We start from the raw sequence: 22,009 nt of genomic DNA on the forward strand, positions 1-22,009 counted from the left end.
TTCATCCACACGTTCTTTGCCCATTTGTCAAGATAGTCGATGGCACGATAAAGAACCTTCAATGTTCAATGGCCTAGAGTGCCGAGTAAAGGTCTAAATTTGAAGCCCTTCACCGATATATGGTGACATCTCTATACATGTATGAGTGAAAATTCTCCAATGCGATGTGAAACAACATATAACCAACCCACCCACATAGTTTGATACAAAGCCTTTCAGACCCCTAAAGTACAGCTGAAAGAGGGTGAAATCAGAATTCAACAGTAAAATGTGCATTTGTTTAACATTAACATTTGACAAATTACATGTACAAATGTGTGTGATTCTGTTTAAAAAGATATTTTTTGTTACTAAAATTCAGTTAAATATACTGATAGAGGTATACTGAATACATTGTGTTGTAAATAGAACTAACATTACTCAGGAATTGCAAATTCACATGTAAATATACTACACCTCAAGATATCGTAGAAGAAAATTATAATTCAAAGAAAGAGGGCGTACAAGGCGAGGACAATCTCCCGCTCTGGCACAATATATTTATCAATTTTCAAAGCTCACGGAAAAGTCATATTTTTCTAAAATAATGTTTTCAGTAATGTCAACTTGAACAAATTAAATTCCATTATTTTAATGAATGATTTTTTGATAGATAATTTTTTTTATTGATAATTTGTTTTTAAAGTTGACAGTAAAGGATATGTAGTGGAAAATGGGTTTATCAGAGCCATAAAAAATGATTTTTGAATATGAATTGGTCAAGTCCCCATTATTCATTATAACAGTTAAAGTATATCATTGCATGAGGGAGTTAGCAAGATTCCAGTTCCCCAAGGCCAGGACTATTTCCCTTATACCAATGTATAAGTAAAATCTAGAGGATTACGGATAACCGGGAATTAGCTTTTGATGCAGAGGTTAGCTCACTTGACTAACGCACGGGATTACTTAGTAGTCCACTCATAACGATTTCTAGGGAATTAGTCACATCTAACGATCTAATATTATTTAGGGAAAATATCAGTAGAGGTATAATAATAACGTTTAAATGACGAAAAAGTAAATGTAAAATTTATTTCATGTTTCAAAAAATGGGCGTCTGAAACCATTCTAATCGAACATTTCTGAAAAAAAAAAATTACGCTTCATCAAGTTCGTTCCAAATTCAATTTCGTTTCTAAAAGTAGGTCACTGTGGCCTACTTTTTCGCTGCCAAATCCTGGGACCCACAGATGCATCAACGATCAAGTTTGATGATCCTAGGCCGCACTGTGTACAAAATATACATAAAAAAAACATTTTGAAAAATGATAAGCTGCAAAATCAATTAAAAAAAATAAGTCAACTAACCTACATGTACTTTGGAGTGAGCATAATTTGAGGTCCTATGATGCATCAACTGACTAGATTTGATGATACCAGTCCTCATAGGTTGCAAAGTATCAAAGTTTTAACAAATTATTATCTAAGGTCAATTTTGAAGTGATCTTGAGACCATGCCCTTAGCCCTGAGGTAATGCCTTGAACAATCTTCAATCTACAACATATCCTCGTCATTTTTAACAAAATATTATTTAAGGTCAACTTTGAGTGACCTTGAGAACACACGCTTTGACCCAAGGTAATGTTTTGTACAATTCTCAATCTACAACAAATCCTCATCCCTCTGTGCAAGTTTGTTGATAATCTGCCCTGTGTTTCATGATATCTTTTTAGCAACCACTACTTTTGTTTTATTTTCCTTAATTATCTCCCCTTATTTACGGGTAACTTCTCTAAATTTTTTAATTTTTTTTTTTCACAAATGAAAGCCCTTGGGCCACGTATCCTCTGTTGCGAAAATTCGGCTAAGGGGTTCTTGAGGTATGGCCCATATTCCAAAAAGTTGATGCACATCCCACACCACACAAACGGTCATGAAATTAATACCTCTTTGGGCCTTTGGCTCAAAAGAGCTAAACAATTTTAAAATATTAAATGTAATCTTTTTTAACCTTTAACTATAAATCTGCATCTGTTATGATCATTTTCTACTTCAAGAACCTCATTTCTTCACAATATTCTTGTGAATTATTGATGTACATGTATCATCTATTCATTCAAGAAGACAAAAGAACACATCTGCAAATAAACGATTTATTTAATTTTTTTTGCAAGTTTAATCACTTGGCCTCAAAAAAATTGTGCAGTGCAGTACCAAAAAAGAGAAAAAAAAAATACAAAAATATTGAAACAAAAAAGGGACAAAAACTGCTCTTGGCAGAGACAAACAAAAAATATATTTAAAAAAGAGGCTGCCTGCCTTAACTGCACTATACAAAATGAAATGTCTACAAAAAATAGAGAGTGGACCTTAATCTCCAAAAGACATAGCAAGTAGAGCATAATATCATGAATGCTTTTATACATCTTCTTATGACCACTAGCTTCAATCACACATTAGATATACTTAGCATTAAACACTTGTAAAAGAAAAAAATCTACCTCTTCTACAATGGTCTTTTATTTTTCATCATCATATTTGAAAATGATCTCTAGAAAAATTTTACAATCACAAAAATCTATCAAAATTTACACAAGGTACGTTTTCCTTCTGACAAAATCTCATTTTTCTTTTGAAATGAAATGTACTTCTCTAATTTTACCACAGTACAACTATCAAACAGTACAACTATCAAAAAGTTGTCAATGTTTCTATCAAACAAAAAAAAAACCAACAAACTATATAAATGGAATGTCACATGTACTGGTTCTTCAGTGTCTCTGTAATGAGCCCACGGCACCTCATACAAACTATCCCTGATTCAATTTATGCTAAAAAAACTTCAAAACATTAGAGTTATCTCTATCAAAAAGTTTGATACAAATACTCTTCCACATATTTTTCCTGTGTCCTTCCTTTCTTGGTTTATTTTATTTTCACAATAAAATCTTCCTACCTTTATCTCTCAAGTCTAAGTAAACAAACAGTATTTCCAACAGTGTATAAACTTGAAGATTAACATGTTAAAATTCAAAATAACTTTGAAAGTTCTTCTTGAATAAAACAAAGATTCCATTCAGGAAATAAATCTAATCACTGACAAGTATCCCGGGGTAATGCTAAGCAGTACTCTACCAGAAATCTCTAAATCTATATTGATTTGAAACAAATTAATTTATGATAAAATCTTTGAAATCTAACATCTAATCAATCAATCAAATTGTTATTATGCATAACATTCAGAAAATTAATGTAAGCATGTCATACAATTTTGTTTGAACCTTAAAGAGGAAGTTAGAACAATATTCAAAATATGTGTCAGGCCCTGTTACAAATTTTAAAAAAAATACAATAATACAAAAAAAATCTCAATTGAGAAAAATCAATATGATCAGTTTATAATGATTGCCCTATCACTAATAAAGCAATGTTATGCATAATTACAATAAAAATTACTTAACATTCATTTTCTTGCTGACAAACTCAAGAAAAAATCCTCTTCAAATATTTGTACATAAAAATTATTTTTTGGATATGCACCAGTCATAAAAGGCCAGAAATGCACACTGACACACAATCTTTTCTAATAATGTAATCAAAACTATAACATTCTTTCCAAATGTCTAGCAAGATTTTTTCCTTCAGTCAGGTAAAAATGAATGTTAAGTAATTGCCTTCACAGTTTGAACAATGATTAATACATAGGTATTGTTTAAAATTAATTATTGTAAATGTATAAAACCTTCTTTGTCTATAAGGAAATCAAGAAGAAAATGTGTACATCTTATACTCAAGAAACTGAAAGATAAAATTTAAATCTTGATTTACATGAAACTAATAAACGAAAAGGTAAAAAGTGGTCTTGATTAAAACTGTAATATAATTAAGTACAATTCCTTCTGTGATTGGTCATTAATTAATCAAAATTTGATCAAGTTAAAAAAAAATCCGTCAGAAGAAAAATCTTTATTCCAATTCTCTCTCTCTGAAGATTCTAAAAAAAAAATCTTTTTCTTCTGTCTATTGAATTTAAATCAGAATACTGAATGACACACATACAACAGTAGAGTTCTGATTGGACAAATCCTTTAAAAAAAACAAAAAAAAACCCACTTGTTTCATCATAAAAGAATTGAAGATTTGTTCCTCAAGTAAAACATATATAAATACTGGATTCTCTTAAAATGTGCGATTAAATAGTCTGGATTTTTGTAACAATCACAATTTTGACAAATCAGTTATAAGCAGGCAAATTTAAGTTCCAATTTAATTATGTGTTTCTGTTTTTACAGTGGCTAAATTCCCTAACATTAACTGTCCTTCATGAAAAATGTTGGAAAAAGAGAATGTTAACTTGCAGTGCTATTAACAGGTGCAAAAGGCCAATGAATATGAAATACAGCACAAAACAACCAACACAAAAAATGGAATTCAAAATCCTATCACCCAAAAAATTCTTACACAAAATACACTAACACAAACTACCACTTTATTTACATCATACAAGTCTGGAATGCTTTACACTTATCACTTGGTAATAAATGAAAATTCAAAATAATCTACATTTTACAAAAAAAAAAAAAATGAAAGAAAAAATATAAAACATGAAATAACAAAAAAACAAAAATTAATACAGATAAACATTCAGCTGACAATGTATAAGTTCTAACCTTCTGTGCCTAAAAAATGTGGAATTTTAGTGTAAAACGTAAAAATCTTTTAGATTCAGTGGAAGCACATCATGTATTTAAAACTTTTCTTTGGTCAACTCCCTTTAAAGCCTTTTTTACCTCCAAAGCAAAAAGAGTTACACACATAAAATCTATATTCTGCACATAGTAATCTTGTACAAACATAACTAAAGATTAAATGTCGTAAATGACTTGTAATGACTAACCTTTTAAGCATGGCCTTAGGTAAGAAAATAAATATTAAAGTAGTTAAAAAAGTGTCATGTTTCCTCTATAATGTAAAGGTTTCCTTCTGTATGTGAAATTCAAAAGTTTCTCATCAGACAGGTAGCACTTTCAAATAGCAAAATATAAAGATGGTCAGCACTTACAAGTAAAATACAGCCAAAAAAAAAAACTGCATCAGAAAAACAACAAAATAATTTCAAACACAGAAACAAATATAAACACTTTAATACAAGGAATCAGAGCAAACATTTTCAATTACCCCACACAAACAAAAAACATAGTCTGGACCTGTACAAAAAATACTGCCAACACCCAGGCTAACATTCCTAGGTTATCTAATAGGCCTTTACATAAAGCTGTCCTCGCAGACAGAGAGATAAATCAATTTTTCTGAATCAGTAAGAAAAATCACTCAAAATCAATAGTTAATCACATGTATGTAAAAGTTGTAGTTCTTCTTTAAGATGTAAAAATCATATACAAGAAATAAATACACCCTTTGACCTAGAAACATCTCACTCAGGTCAAATACATATCTCGAGACAAAAAAAAAAAACAAAGAAAAAAAGATTTTAAATTACATAAAAACTTCAGCTTTAAAGAGTAAAAAAAAAAATTCTTGTCCTTAAACATCCCAGGTGGTGAGGGAATTTCAATGTAAAGAACAATAATTTGCATAGCTTTATGTTAAAAGTGAGAGAGATTTTTTTTCATGTAAATCACAACATGTTAAAAAGTTCAGATACAGCAGTAATATCTTTCCGAGACACTAATATCTAAAATGAGACATTTACTCTACTCATCTACTTGGACGGAAAAAAGCAAACTTTTTATAAAATACAAAACTTTTCAATGAACACAGATGTGTATTAAGCACTTTCCTGAGCACCTTTGAAAAAAAAAAAAAGATTTCTTTTCAGTAAGTTTTTTCCTGCCTTATCAAATCTCAAATCTCTGATATGGATGGAAAAGTTCAAATTTCATTTTAAATGAGGCTGCCGGTATCAGGTTGGTTGTCTCATCATTCCTGGTAACCGGTTTTCTTTACACTGATGCGGCCGCGATCAGGTTGGTTGTCTTTGTGTTCCTGGTGACCGGTTTATGATGACGGAGACTATCGAGCGCGTGCTGCCAGTACCAGCAATTCCTACAGAAGTACTTAAAGCACTGCATGTCCCGACAAAAGTATGGACCCTGTTGGGTGGCACACAGGCTGCAGATCGAATCCTCTAGGTACGGGTCAACCTGGATCTAAATATAAAATACAGAACATATAACTATCCAAGCCTCATAAATTAACTTTTGAATATCTTGATAAAAAAAACTTAGACAAAGATTATTTTTAGACAAATGAACTTTTCTATTGTTAATAGAATCTTAGATTTGATGCAACATTGTACAATTCCTTTCCTTATCTAAGAATTCAAAATAAGATTTGGACAATACCCCCCCTCCCCCCCCCCCCCCCCCCCCAAAAATGATATCAAAGGTGCAGTCATCTGAAGGCTCCTTTAAGCTACTGCTTTCTTATTACGGGGGTTAAATCTGAATCTACACTACCTGAGGATGCTTCCATATCACGATGACTAATCATGGCTTTGCTTTCTTGAGAGGAGAATTTTTAAAGATTTTGTTCCTATATATTCCTATGTAAAACTTTGATTTCCCATTGTGGCCCCATCCTACCCAAGGGGGTCATCATTTTTACAAATTTGAATATACACTATGTAAAAAAGGTTTCACATAAGTTTCAACTTTTTTGGCCCAGTGGTTCTTGAGGAGAAGATTTTTGGAACATGCCACCAAATTTTTATTATTTCTAAATTATCTCCCCTTGAATGAGAGCATGGCCATTTATTTCAACAAACTTGAATCCCCTTTGCCCTAGGATGCTATGTGGCAAGTTTGGTTGAAATTGGCCCAGTGGTACTGGAGAAGGAGATGAAATTGTGAAAAGTTTACAATGACGTCGGCAACAACAACAGACAACAAACAAATTTTGATTAGAAAGGCTCACTTGAGCCTTTGACTCAGGTGAGCTAAAAATGTCAAAACACATAAAATTCCTTAACCCCCCCCCTTTCATAAAATTATGGGTCAAGGTCATGCACACCTTCAGGTCAAGAATGAGCTTCCAATGCTTCCCTATTACAATGTTATGGCCCAGACACAATTGCAAATACAAACAGACAGGCAGACAGATGGATGGACAAGCTGATAAGGTGTCATGGAAATTTGATGATCTACAGAATTTCTTATAATACTCACAGTTATGGTAAGACTTAATTTGCACAGAAAAACTGAATGACAAAAAAAAAAAAATTCTACACCCTCCAAAACATTAAGTGAGGAGTGGGAAAGGAAGGGAATTCACAACCATGCATTCAGGAAAGAAGCCTTCGCGGCTAGGATAAGGCTGTCCGAAAAATGTCACAGTATACCAGCCGTAGTAACTTTTCTGAAGTACCTAGATATGACGTCATAATGGCATATGACATCAAGTCACTGCAAATTTGAGCAGACATTACGGGGAAAGTGTCATTACTTTTACATTCCTTTCACATCACATGTAGATTTTTTTTAAGTTGATGTTTAATTCATGTGTTTTGATTGTTGTTTTAAGACTGTTATGATGGTGAATATTTGCGGTATAATATCGTTATTGCTTTTTCTTGTATAACATGTACGTGTTCAAACAATTACAAAAAAGATTGTGAAATGCCCCCTTTACGCGTCCTTAGACCGAGTCAGAATTTATAAATCTTATATATATTAGACTGGCACAAGTGAATAATAAGGATTAATTGAAGATACTCTGTGTGAATCTACTACAATAAAATGTTCTCTAACTGAACTTTGCTGGGGGATTGTATGTAATTTTTCCCATTTTGTATAAATTGCGATGAAGAGTGGAAAATGACCCCTTGTATGTGGGTAAGTTAAATTTCTCGTGAAATGTTTTCTTAAGAAATAAAATTCAGACTTGCCCCCAGCACTTTATATACACCCAAGAATGCGTTTAATTGATTTATGTAAGAAGCTGTTCACAATAAATTTGTTTTTCACTTGTGCCGATTCGATTTTTGTGAAACATTTAAGAAAATTTATAAGTGTCCGTCACGTGATCAACACAGTCATGTGACATCATAAAAATGCTTTTTTATAATACCTTATTCAACTCTCTTTACAGCTTAACTGTGTATCTATACACAGATTACAAATTAAAATCAAAACATAGCTCAAAATAAAATAGTATATATCTAATGCATACTAAGCCTTCGGACAGCCTTAACATAGCTGCGTTCCCTTCATTTTGCCAAATTCTTCAAAAATATGTCTTTGGCAGCATGAAGTCAACTTGGTTAGCAGTTCAGCCAACACTTACCTTCTTTGTGAACTTTGGTGTTTTGATCTCGATAAATGCAGCTTGGACAGCTTTCATGTAGCTCTTCTTAGAACTGAATGTCACTCTCCCACTGCCTGTAATAAGAAAGCAGGAACTTAAAGGAGCCTTCAGATGACTGCATCTTTGATATCATTTTTTTCTGGGGGGGGGGGGAGGGGGGTATTGTCCAAATCTTATTTTGAATTCTTAGAGAAAGGGATTGTACAATATTGCATCAAATCTTAGATTCTATTAACAATAGAAAAGTTCATTTGTCTAAAATTAATCTTGGTCTAAGTTTTTTTATCTAGAGATTCAAAAGTTAATTTATGACCGTCTACTTTTACCTCTTGCAAGTCTCTATAATATATAGATAAAACTGTTTGACCCCAGACTATTCAGGGTATTATTAAAACCATCTCAACCCAACTTGTTCTAACTTTACTGTGTAGATGCAAGATGAACAATTGGGTTGATTTGTATCCTCTTCCACCCATTTTGATGGCACAAAATTGGTAAGGTCCCATTAGCCTTGACTTGGTTATCATTTACTCACCAATAGGGTACTTGTGTTTGTCTGTATCAATACCAGCATACACCACATTGGCAAAGAGATCATTCATGATATTAGCTAGGGCTTCAGCAGTCATCATTCCATGGAGAGCTCCCACAAACACTGTCTTGTTGGAGTCCAGTCTCTGTGACGGCTGGCGTACAAAGTTACTGTCACTAAGGACCCACGGAATTACCTGGACCTGTAGAAGAAAAAAGGTTCCTGTAGGATTGCTTTTGAGTTGAACATATTTACATATTTACACTTTTTTCCTCAGAGGAAATAGCATACTATGCAATTATTATTGTACATGAGCAAACAAGGGTCGTGGATTTCATGGGTCACACCCTTCTAGAATTTACATCCCCACAAACTTTAACTTTGACATCCTTTCAGTTCATTGAATTCTCTGTATATTTGAGTTATCCTAGATATAACACCTCCACTCACAATAAAATTTGGATTCCATACTAGTTAAAATGATTCCACAGTAAAGTACATGGTTTGACAAATCATTTATGGTCAAAATCAGGTCAATCATGTGGAGGATCAGATAACAGGGCTCACTTCACTATACTGACCACAGAGTGGAACATACATTGTACATTGAAACATGGCTTGCACTCCATAATCTCAGGTCAAAATATCTTATGTAAACCCCATGTAAATATGTATTTTTTAAAACAGGGAAGATAACTCTGATCTGGAATATTTAGAAAGTGTTTATCACTAGTTATTTCCCTTTGGCATTGTCCCAGGCAAGGCCATTGACTTAAGGTATTAGGGGTGTAATAGCCATGAGCTTGAATATGACTAAATTAAGCAAAGTTATAATGAACATTTTCAGCAATATTTCCCTTAGTTTCAGCCAATTCTGTCCATACATATTTCTTCTTTCCTTATTAATATAACTGTACCCTCTCACCACTGGTGCACCCTTAATGGACAAAGGGTAGAGATATAAATTTTACCTCTACTCTAGTTAGTCAAAGAACAGTTTAATGTTTCATGTATTCAACTGTAACACTAAGCACTATAGATTGTATATATGCATTCTTTTTAATTCAAATTCATCAGGTATGATATATGAATACTTGTAATTGAGAGAAATTGTCTACTTTTAGTGACAATTTTAGCATTTCTTGTAATAAAACTTTTTATAATATTCTGCCAAAGAAAAATATGGTAGGAAAGATCAATAAAAGAACATTATCAATTTTTTTGTGACATGTATTTGTGATAATATAACAATAACAAAAAATTATTCCATCCACAATTTTTATCTATATTCTACATCATAGCGATATACCCCAAAAAATGTAAGCCATTATTTTTTTGTTAGTGGTATATGGTAGATTATAATGAATGAAATAATGAGCTCCAGCATATATAAATGAGAGATAATTGTCATACTCAATTCACTTCACATTAAATTCAGTTGTCCAGAAAACTGACCTCTTCTCACAGTGACCTTGACCTAGACTAGGGTTTACAAAAATGATCTACATTTTTGAGTTCCCATGTGTATAAAGGTCTTCATAGTTCAGAGTTACTTTACAATGAAGGCTAAAATATTACTGACAAAAACACTGATCAAAAGGTTAAAAAAAAAACTATTGTGTTCCTCACATGTATAAAATAAAATATATATAAATAAATATTTTAAATGCCCCCCCCCCCCCTTTCTAAACTTATGCAGAAAATAAATTTAAAACAAGAGGCCCATGGGCAACATCGCTTACCTGAGCACACTGGCTAGGCAAACGCACAAATCAGTTCAGTATTAAAAAGATAACCGGGGGGGGGGGGGGGGGGGGGGGGGTTTGAATTTTAAACTACCTGATGATGCTTCTGATGCGTCCATGTCAACAAAACAAATGACTTTGTTGTGCTCGAGAAGATTTTAAAAAAACTTTCCCATGTATTCCTATGTAAAAATTTGATCCCCTATTGTGGCTCCTCCCTATCCCAGAGGTCATCATTTGAACAAACTTGAATCTACACTACCTGAGGATGCTTCCATATCAATATGACTAAACATAGCTTTTCTGTTCTTGAGAAGAAATATTTTTTCTATATGTTCTTATGTAAAACTTTCGATCCCCCATTGGACCCCACCCTACCCCCGGGGGTCATCATTTGAACAAAATTTAATTTACACTACCTGAGGATGTTCCATATCAAAATGACTAAACATGATTTTCAGTTCTTGAGAAGAAAATATTTTCCTATATGTTCCTATGTAAAATTTTCGATCCCCCATTGTGGCCCATCTCTATCCCCTGGAGTCATCATTTTAACAAACTTGAATCTACACTACTGAGAATGCTTCCATATTAAAATGACTAATCATGGCTTTGCAGCTCTTCATCAGAAGATATCTTCCTATATATTTCTATTTCAGACTTTGATCCTCCATTGTGGCCCCACCCTACCCCAGGGGGTTATGATTTGAACAAACTTGAATCTACACTACCTGAGGATACTTCCACATAAATATGATCAATCAGGGCTATGCTGTTTCTGAGAAGAAGATTTTTAAAGAATTTTCCTATATATTTCTACGTAAAACTTTGATCCTCCATTGTGGCCCCGCCCTACCCCCGGGGTCATGAACTGAATAAATTTCAATCTACACTACCTGAGGATGCTTCCATATAAATATGACTCATCATGGCTTTGCTGTTCTTGAGAAGAAGATTTTTAAAGGTTTTTCCTATATATTTCTAAAAATTTGATCCTCCATTGTGGCCCCACCCTACCCCCCGAGGTCATGATTTGCTGTTCTTGAGAAGAATATTTTTAAAGGTTTTTCCTATATATTTCTATGTTAAACTTTGATCCTCCATCATGGCCCCGCCCTTCCCCCAGGGGTCATGATTTCGACAAACTTGAATCTACACTACCTGAGGATGCTTCCACTTAAATATGACCAATTAGGGCTTTGCTGTTCTTGAGAAGAAGATTTGTAAAGGTTTTTCCTATATATTTCTATGTAAACCTTTGATCCTCCATTGTGGCCCCTCCCTACCCCCAGGGGTCATGATTTGATCAAACTTGAATCTACACTATCTGAGGATGCTTCCACATGAGTTTCATCTTCCCTGGTTTTGTGGTTCTTGAGAAGAAGATTTTTAAAAGATGCTATTAATTTTTCACTAATTCTTTATTATCTCCCCTTGAAAGAGGGCATGGCCCTTCATTTGAACAAACTTGAATCCCCTTCACCCAAGGATACTTTGTGGCAAGTTTGGTTGAAATTGACCCAGTGGTTCTTGAGAAGAAGTCGAAAATGTGAAAAGTTTACAGACGGACGGACAGACGGACTACAGACAAAATGTGATCAGAAAAGCTCACTTCAGCCTTCGGCTCAGGTGAGCTAAAAAACACACACATAAAATTCACCCTGACCTTACCCAGAAAAAATTATTTGTTCCCATAACTGATATTTTTTTTCTTTAAAGTTGTAAACATATAATTACATTTTTTTTTTTCACTGATATGTATAATTTTAATCTTCTCAGATATTTTACGTATGATCACTGAACGTCACTTTAATGTATGTTGCATGAGTTACATGATAGGTATTTTCAGTCTGTTTTGTAAATTATTTTGCTAGAAAATCATTGATATTACACAAAACCTGAGAATCATTTCAATTTGCATGGCCACAGGTTTGCACATGTCAACGTAAATACATCTATAGCATGCATTATATGTAATATCGGTCCAATATCGTAAATTGCAGATTCTACAACACAAGCAATACTATTTATATTATTACATACGGTATTCTCCTCAAACTGTTTGCTGAGAATCACAAAATCGCAATGCAAATGTAAAGTTTTTAAGAATGGTATATACTTCGTTCGTTTTTCGAAATCGGGGCTAATTTTAGAAGTTGGAAAAACCCATGTAGTGTGTATATGAAGACAACATCGTTTTGACTGCATATTTTGTCTAACCAAATTAAAAAACGTGTTTTCTATTTAACATATCAATTCTTTCCTCTGATTAGTTATATTCCTTTCCTCTGGTGTATTTTTTATGATAGCGTCCTCGGCCGTCTTGACGACGCACCATTTTTGTTTACGAAGGTGGATGTTCCGAAAACTGCCAATGTCAAACACCTCGGCATTTTAACCGGAAGTGGCCTATTACACATCTAATACCTTAATGTCTTAAAGTAAAACTTTTCCTAATAAATTTTTTTTAATTCCATTTTTTTCAAATAATCTTTTATTTCAATTGTATGAACTTTTGACTTCTTTTGTCGTTATAATTTGATGAACTTAATAATTTGATGAACTTAATAATTTGATGAACTTTGACCTGTTCTATTTTATTAACCTAATGAACTCTGACCTCTTTTGCTCTCATCCTTCTGCTGGATATTTTGAAGTAGTAGTCTCCACTGCTGAAGTCATGAGTGCAGTCCTGTAACAGACCCCTGACAGCCTTCTCTGATTCAAACAATAGGTACACGTAACCTGTAAACACAGAAAGACGTAACCTGTAAACACAGAAAGACGTAACCTGTAAACACAGAAACATGTAACCTGTAAACACAGAAACATGTAACCTGTAAACACAGAAACATGTAATATGTAAACAAGGAATTTTAAAATGAGTGAGTACATCCTGTGAACCTGTTAATACAAATCAGGAATTTTATTTTTGACCTGGGTCAGAAATTTAAAAGTTAGATTTGATTGACCCAAAATTTTACACACTTTACTTGGATCAGGAATTCCACAATTTTGAGTTGAATTAATCAGGATTACTGCAAATTTGACTCTGATTAGGAATTCCCAAGATTCAATCAGTAGAAAGTATAAACACTTACCGTCTTTCCCCGGCCACTCGATCTTGAATGATCCAAACTTCATAAAGGCGGACTGTAGACCAGCTGTCAAAATAATAAATAAAAGATTACAATCCAAAGGTGACAATTTTCTTAAAGCCTTTATGTTCTGGGACTTCTTTCTATACAGTGCAATATATTGTTTTCTAGAAGGGTGAGACAAAAATACTAGACAATATTTGTCTTTATATTAAGATACATTTTGTTATGCAAAGACTACTTCTGTAAAGAAACATAAGGCAATGATACACTCTTTAACTGTCTATGAATTACATCTCTAAGAAATTTCACAAAAAGTTTGCACATCTTCAGTGAAGTCTCAGAGCATATTGAAGAAGAGAACTCTATTAAAACCAATTTCAAGCACCTACCCTCAGTGAAACCACAGGTTTTATATCCCCTCCAACAAAGTCTACACATTAACCAATCTATACTTCCCGTATGTATCATAAACCCCCCACCTCCAATTGAAAATTATTGGTGATATCCCTGGGTATACCCTTAAGGAAAGCTATGTTTTCTCTGACAATTACCGTAAGTCATACATGTATAAAGAGTATGCTCCCCCCCCTAGGAACTTCAAAATTTGACACTTACCCTCAGTCATATCCTCTGAATCTTGAAATATACCCTGAAGTTATATCCTCTTGAAACATTTAACTTAAACATTTACCCTTAATTGCATCCTCTTGGAATATTAGGCATTGACACTTTCCCTGAATTATATCCTTTTGGAACTTTAAACTTTGACGTTATATCCTCTTGTAATATTAAGCATTGACACTTACCCTGAGTTACAACCTTTAGAGTACTTACCCTCAGTGATGTCCCAGGGGACACCCCTAGGAAAACTTTACAGGAGTAGGTGGGGTTTTTGTAATTCTTCTGGGGGAGTTGTCCACTCCAGGTACATGTGGCTTCACACATTGCTGAAAACATATATCTATTGGTTACTACAAGTTCTACACAAATACACAACCTGAGAAAGGTCCATCAGTGCAATTTGCTTCAAACCCCTTCTATAAGATGTAATAATTTGAGACTTTATGTACACATAATATGTCACCTATTGGCCACATATAGTCTAGACTAATGAAATGAAATTCCAAAGGACTCAAAATTTACCAGATGAAACTGAATGTAACATATTTTTTTTCTTTACAAATTAAGCTACTGTAATCAATCTACATACTAAAAAGAAAAAGGATTTGCTATAGATCTTTACATTGATTAAACCAACAGTTTTCTCACCAGCAGCATTCCTATGTAACCTTGCCGCCCGGTCAATAGCGTAGGGGTCAGTGCTGGCCATCAGGAAAGGGTTGACCACACTCCCGTAAGTCGTCCTAGCCTGGGGTATGACCTGACTCAGGGCACTGGCATTCTCCCGGACCACTTGTTGCTGCTGTTGCTGCAGCTGTGCATTGTAGATCTGTGCAGCAACATCCTGTGCTGTTGATTGTTGCTGGGGTTGCTGGACTCTGTTCCCTAAATTCAGTGTGTTCTACAACAAAGAAGATGATGTTGCTTTCCAATAAATATCTGATATGCATTGTCTACTCTATATCCATGCAGATTTTTTTACTGGTTTTTCTGTACTAGCATATCACTAATTGTTTGAACTGTTCAAGATGGCTGTTGTCCACATTTGTACATCAACCAAAATCAATACTACTGTATTCATTTGTACCAATCTAGTATTTAGAACTGTACATGTAACATTGTCCGAGACATTTAATTACAATGATGCACATAAATTTATAGGCATTATCTCGAATCATTTCATCATCTATATTGTCTATGCAGAAAATTCCAAAATTGATGTTTCCTGATAATGATTAAGGTGATAAAGAGTCCTATTACTGTATACCATCATAACAGTTTGTCACATATCACTTAACATCTAAGAGGGCTGCCTCTGTCGTCTGACTTTTTCTTAATAACTTACTATGATCATACCTATGAGGGCTGCCTCAGACATTTTCTTTATCACTTACCATCTTTGAGGCTGCCTCTGACTTGTTCATTACCTACCATCATATTCATGAGGGTTGCCTCAAACTTTTTCTTTATAACCTACTAACGTATCCAGGAGGGCTGCTTCTGTTCAGTAGATTCTTTCTAACTTACCAACTATAGCGGCTGCCTCTGAATTTTTCTTATCACTTACCATCACAATATCTATGAGGGCTGCCTTAGACCTTTTCTTTATCACTTACCATCATATCCATAAGGGCTGTTTCAGGCTTTTTCTTTATAGCTTACGATCATATGTATGAGAGCAGCCTCTGGCTTTTTCTTTATAAATTACCATCATATCTATGAGGGCAGCCTCTGACTTTTTCTTTTTATAACTAATACCATCATATCTATGAGGTCAGCCTCTAGGTTTTTCTTTATAACTTACCATCATATCTATGAGCGCATCCTCTAGGTTTTTCTTTATAACTTACCATCATATCTATGAGCGCAGCCCCTCTAAGTTTTTCTTTATAACTTACCATCATATCTATGAAGGCTGTGTCTGGTTTTTTCTTTATAACTTACCATCATGTCTATGAGGGCTGCCTCGGACCCTTCACTACTGATACCACTGGTGTCAGAGTCGCAGGGGGAGACACTCCTTGTCTGTTTGTTTCCCTGCTGCATGATGCTTGAGTAAATCATCTTCTCCACAGGGGACAAACCACCCTCATTCTGTGGACTTTGTGGGGACAGGGTTCCATAGTCACTGCTAAAATAAGATACAAAAGACCTTGTGTAATTTTGGAGGGATATCATCTTGCAAGATTGACTAGAGCCGCTTAGAAAATAGAAAGTTCAGTAAGTACATGTATTTCAAAACAAACGTCAAGTATGAAAGTATTCCAAAGGAATTTCTAAGGACTGCATATTGATTTATACTCATTGTCTTAGTAATCCATGCATTACAAAGTTAAAGTCTAAAACAAAATCTTAGTACTGTAAACCAACTATTATTCGCATGCACTTTTATTCGCAATTCGTCAGTTTGAAATCAATCCGCGATGATTAATTTTTGCGACTGAGGAAACATTCTCTACAAATACAAAGCAAAATAAATGGTTCGTGGCGATTAATATTCGCGAGATGAAGTAGGTCGCAAAACTTGGGAATATTTCTTGCACGCGAATAAAAGTTGGTTTACAGTACTTCTTGGTCCAAATGTCATGCTACATCCACTGGTACTGTTAACAATACGTATGTCTAACAAGAGTTTTAGAAATCTCTGCATCACACTTCCGAGTAATACTTCTTGTCTTTGTGACCTTGAATTGGTCCTATGACAAGGGACAACTTACATTTTAGTAGCTTCGGATCTATACTTGTTTAGGCAGTGCTTGGTGTGAGTGCTGTCTCCATAATTAGGGATTCGTGGCCTGGGATACTTACCTGTTAGGAGTACCAGGACTGCCTTTGATGGCTCGGGATTGTTTAGAAGGAGTTGTATACATGTCCTATAGGAGTAAGTACCATATCCATAATTAGGGATTTGTGGACTGGGATTACTTACCTGTTGGGAGTACCAGGACTACCCTTGATTGCTCGGGATTGTTTAGGAGGAGTTGTATACATGTCCTTATAGGAGTGAGTACCATATCCGTAATTAGGGATCTGGGGCTGAGGTTGTCCCGAGTGAGCAGCATGTGTTGAGTGAGCAGCATGGGATTGATGTGAGCCCGAAGCATTCTGGGATTGAGTTTGAGCCTGGTTTGTGTTGGCTACAGAGAACAGCTGAAACCCTGTGATTAAAGATTAAAAAATGTATGATGTACATTGTGAAAAAAATGGAGTTAAACATTAAGCTTTTAAATCATTCAAGTGACTCTGTACAGAAACTACAATGAACCATAAGTCCATGCATTTAAATTTTTTAATGTTACTTTTCGTCAAGTAATGTTACCTGTTGCTGTATACTTTGTGTACCCAATTCAATGCAGTTAATAATGTTACATGTATCTTCAAAATTAATTTTTTAAGTACAGTCAAACTTCATTATCTAGTCAGAACTCAGTGGATTACCTAGAAAAAACTTTGGGATATCTAAGGATTCTAGACAAGTTAAAACACATAAAGTAAGAGTGACTGGGACTTCATATTGACTTTGACATATCCACATCCATGGTACATGTATTTGACATATCCGCGTTCAAGATACCAAAGTTCAACTGTATGTTTACAATATGTTTACCCCACAATTATCCTGATAACTACATTAATATGATACAGTGCTTGTTTCCTGTAAGATTCAATTAGATTTTTTACCTGGGTAAGGGTTACTGGAGTATCCCTGTCCTGTCCCATAAGCCCCGGCTGTACTCTGATACGCAGCGTTTGTAGAATATACACTGTTGTATAACTGTTCGTAGATATTTGGGGTGGGGTCCTGATGGGAACGAACTCCCATCTGGTGAATTGTTTCTATAAATAAACAGAACTATTTGAATCATGGCAAATCAAAATTTGTATTCTAAAGATGTATTACATACAAGAAAAAAAAAATTAAAAATTAAAAGTATTCAATAAATATGATTATTTTAATTACCGTAACACAAAAAATTGAGTGAAAACAACTTTTCATGGAAGAATAATTCAAAATCTTGATGACATGAAGAGGTGAGTAAAAACATAGGAACTCATTTGTTTTTTTTTTTATTTGTTAAGTAAATTGTTCCTTTCCAACTGACAATATTTCATTCCATTTATAAGATGTGTAAAGAGTATCTATGAACATCTGCAACTTTGTCAAAAGTTAATAAGTCTTGTCAGTTCTTATTTTTACAACTTTTCTAGTTCAGCTGTCTATCAAAATGGGATTACTCAAAAAAGAAATAGGGTTATTTTCTTGTGCCAATTTAGTAAATATATATTCATATTTAATTTTTCCTTACTGAAAAGCAAAGAATTAATGTTAAACTTGTGTCTTATTGAATATAACAGTACAAGTCTGCAATAACTGTTTATTTATATCAAGAGGCCCATGGGCCACATTGCTCACTTGAGCACTTTGAATAGATAAAAACAGATTGAAATCTATTCAGTATTGAAAAGTTTAAATAAATAAGTAGTCTCAACCTTTCCCCAAAAAGGGGGGATGATTTGAACAAACTTGAATCTTCACTAACTGAGGATGCTTCTGTATTTCTTTGATTAATCAAGGCTTTAGAAGATCTTTAAACATTTTTTCCTATAAGTTTGATCTTCTATTGTGGCCCAACCTCTGGGGGTCATGATTTGAACAAATTTGAATCTACACTACCCGAGGATGCTTCTGTATAAATATGACCAATCACGGCTTTGCAGTTCTTAAGAATAAGATTTTCAAAGATTTTTCCTATATATTCTTAGTATGTAAAGCTTTGATAACCCACTGTGGCCCCTTCCTACCCCAAGGGGTCATGATTTGAACAAACTTGAATCTACACTACCTGTGTAGATTATGCTTCCATATAAATATGACCAATTACTGTCCTGTTGTTCTTGAGGAGGTTTTTAAAGATGTTTCCTATGCATTCGTATATGAAACTTTGATCGTTTACTGTGGCCCTGCAGCCCCTGCCCTAACCCCAGGTATCATGATTTGAAGAAACTTGAATTTACACTACCTGCGGATACTTCCATGTAAATACATGCATGACCAATTATTAGCTTGTTGTTCTTATTAAGAAGAAGATTTGTTTAGAGATTTCCTATGTATTCCTTTGTAAAACTTTAATCATCGATTGTGGCCCTTTCCTAACCCCAGGGGTCATGATTTGAAAATACTCGAGTCTACACTACCTGAGTATGCTTCCATATAAATACAACCAATTATTGCCTTGCTGCTCTTGAGAAGATTTTTAAAGATTTTTCCTTTGTAAGACTTTGATCACCCATTGTGGTCCAGCCCTATAGACAACCTGAGGATGTTTCCATGCACAGGTAAGTTTCATCATCCCTGGCCCAACCTTTCTTGAAAAGAAGATGCCATTAAGATGCAAATAATTTTTAATTAATTTGTAATTATCTCCCCTTGGAAGAAAGCATGGTCCTTCATTTGAACAAATTTGAATCCCCTTAACTCACAGATACTTTGTGAAAAGTTTGGTTAAAATTGGCGTAGTGGTTCTTGAGAAGAAATTGAAAATGTGACAATCTTACTGAAGGACAGACAGACAGAAAACAGACAGACACCAGACAAAATGTGATCAGAAAAGCTCACTTGAGTCTTCAGCTCAGGTGAGCTAAAAACCATGTAAGAACTCAAAAGGAAATCCTATACAAAATGATACCCGAAAATTATGAAAATAAATATAACATAAAATCTTATTTAGTTTGGTCGATCACTTGCACAAACTCCCATTTTGATTGGTCTGTATAGGAAAATAAAACTCGCGTTTTGATTGGTCTGTGAAGGAGAATAAACTCACGTTTTGATTGGTCAGGAGGAACTGCAGTGGGGCCCATCTCTGTAATGTTCAGAGATCCATGGAGCATTGCGTTGATGTTCTTCCAGATGTCAAAGTTACTAGCATACTTTATACCCTCCGGCTGATGATCAAAGTCCTCCACCTTAATAGACGGAACTTCTGAATTCTGAAGTAGTAAACAAAGGTCCTGAACATCACAATTAAAAATCACAGGGACTGGGTGACATGAAGTTTAACCTTTAAAATATACAGGGGTATAATCCCCCACCCCCAACACACACAAACTTATGAACCTAAAATAAAGATGTAAACATTTCCAGTCTGCTTAGAAGTCAAGTTGAGACTTAAGAAACCTTTCACTAGCACTGGATTTTTTTCACAAATTTTCTGAAAATGTGTTTTTAAACATTTAAATGGTGGGGCAAGTCAGTGGCTAGGAAGTTTTTCATTGTACACCGATTCACTCCTGGAGTAATTATCAACATCTTTATTCTTGAAATGTAAAAATTGTTTTCCAATTGTTTTTGCATATTGTCTCATTGAACATTGAAACATTATGTTGAAACATATATTGTATAATTTTTAGTTCAGTATTCAGTGTTTTATGAAACCACAAAAATGTCTAAAGTTGGCTAAAAAAAAAGAACATCTGTTTTTCAAACAAGTACCTCTAGATTTCGATATTGCATTGTCAGTGTTTTTCACACCAAAATAACCGACAATCAAATAGAAATGGGTTAATAATAATTTTATTCAGTGTGCACAATCTACCATATTGAAGAGGGAGATAATAATCAAAAGGCATCGTGTATATGACATAAAAAAGTATTTTTCAATCATGAACTTTCACTTGTCCAAATACCTTATTCAAGAAATGCTTAGTGTTGCTTTTTATGAATGAAAACTTTCCCACGGTGTCACTTTAGTGCAAGCTGTCAATTTCTTGCAGAAAACAAAATTATAATTACTGTGGAAGAGTAAAGTTTTGTCTGAACACAACGACTGAGTTGTTTAAAAAAAATAGTTCTAAAATTTTTGCAGAAACTCACCAATGCCGACATTTTGACATAAAATTGCACGTGCCTACTTTATAAATCGGTCGACCTCCAAACTCCACGACAACTTTCCTCCTGACCAAAACTCAGCAAAAGTGAGCTCAATTTATACCGTGACGTCGCTCTGTCAAAAATGTAAATCTCACCTGTTGATTGGTGTTGATTCCTCACTCAATTTGCATATGAAATCTTCTCAGGTAACTACCTCGTCGCGCTGTTTGTAATCAGAGCCAAGTGTCCCGTGCTGTGACGTCACAGGATGCGTCCATCTTCCAACAAAGGGATGCAAGGCACTGTGCCGAGTTTGCATGTTCTTTTAACAAACATTTGAAATGAATAGAAGGTTACAAATAAAAAAAAATTATGTACACACACGTACATAGATCTACGGCGGTGATCCTCATATAAATAGATGTCAATTATTACAACAATCCCATGCGGTTAAGCACTTTGAGACAAAAAAACAGAACAAAACAAAACAAAATAAAAAAAAATATGTTTTCTGTTTTTGTAGAATTTTTCATGTTTTTAGGGCTAAAGTTTAGAAATTTTATAACTAATTATGGACAGTTTTAGAGATTTAAATGGACTTATCTTCGCAAATTTGACAAAAAAGAAACCTACAAAAAATCTTACAACTTAAGGACAGGACCGGGGGGGGGTCTAGTTATTGGTCTTGAATGTTTTTAATATTAGGCCTACTGTACATGTATATCTTAAAAAAAAGCTGTCGTCAGGATTATAAAAAAGGGTTTGAGAGGGCTGCACGTGCCCTGCCAGAAGCCAGAATTTATCTTTAAATGGGTACAATTTTGGGTGGTG

General features: G+C 34.3%; 1 protein-coding gene across 1 annotated transcript; it reads right to left on the reverse strand.

The window, feature by feature from the left end:
* Positions 1-3,788: 3,788 nt before the first annotated feature.
* On the reverse strand, positions 3,789-21,277 carry LOC133198958 (cytoplasmic polyadenylation element-binding protein 1-like). The gene is given in 13 exon segments (XM_061334857.1): positions 3,789-6,153; positions 8,288-8,382; positions 8,844-9,042; positions 13,206-13,330; positions 13,687-13,749; positions 14,521-14,547; positions 14,550-14,633; positions 14,956-15,208; positions 16,252-16,438; positions 17,237-17,465; positions 17,989-18,144; positions 20,133-20,298; positions 21,182-21,277. Coding segments are annotated over 13 exon segments (1,803 nt in total). The 5' UTR covers positions 21,194-21,277; the 3' UTR covers positions 3,789-5,946.
* Positions 21,278-22,009: the final 732 nt, after the last annotated feature.

This window comes from Saccostrea echinata, unplaced genomic scaffold (genome assembly GCF_033153115.1).
Source record: "Saccostrea echinata isolate AGI-Se365-2 ecotype Australia unplaced genomic scaffold, CSIRO_AGI_Sech_v1 ptg000033l, whole genome shotgun sequence".
NCBI lineage: Eukaryota > Metazoa > Mollusca > Bivalvia > Ostreida > Ostreidae > Saccostrea > Saccostrea echinata.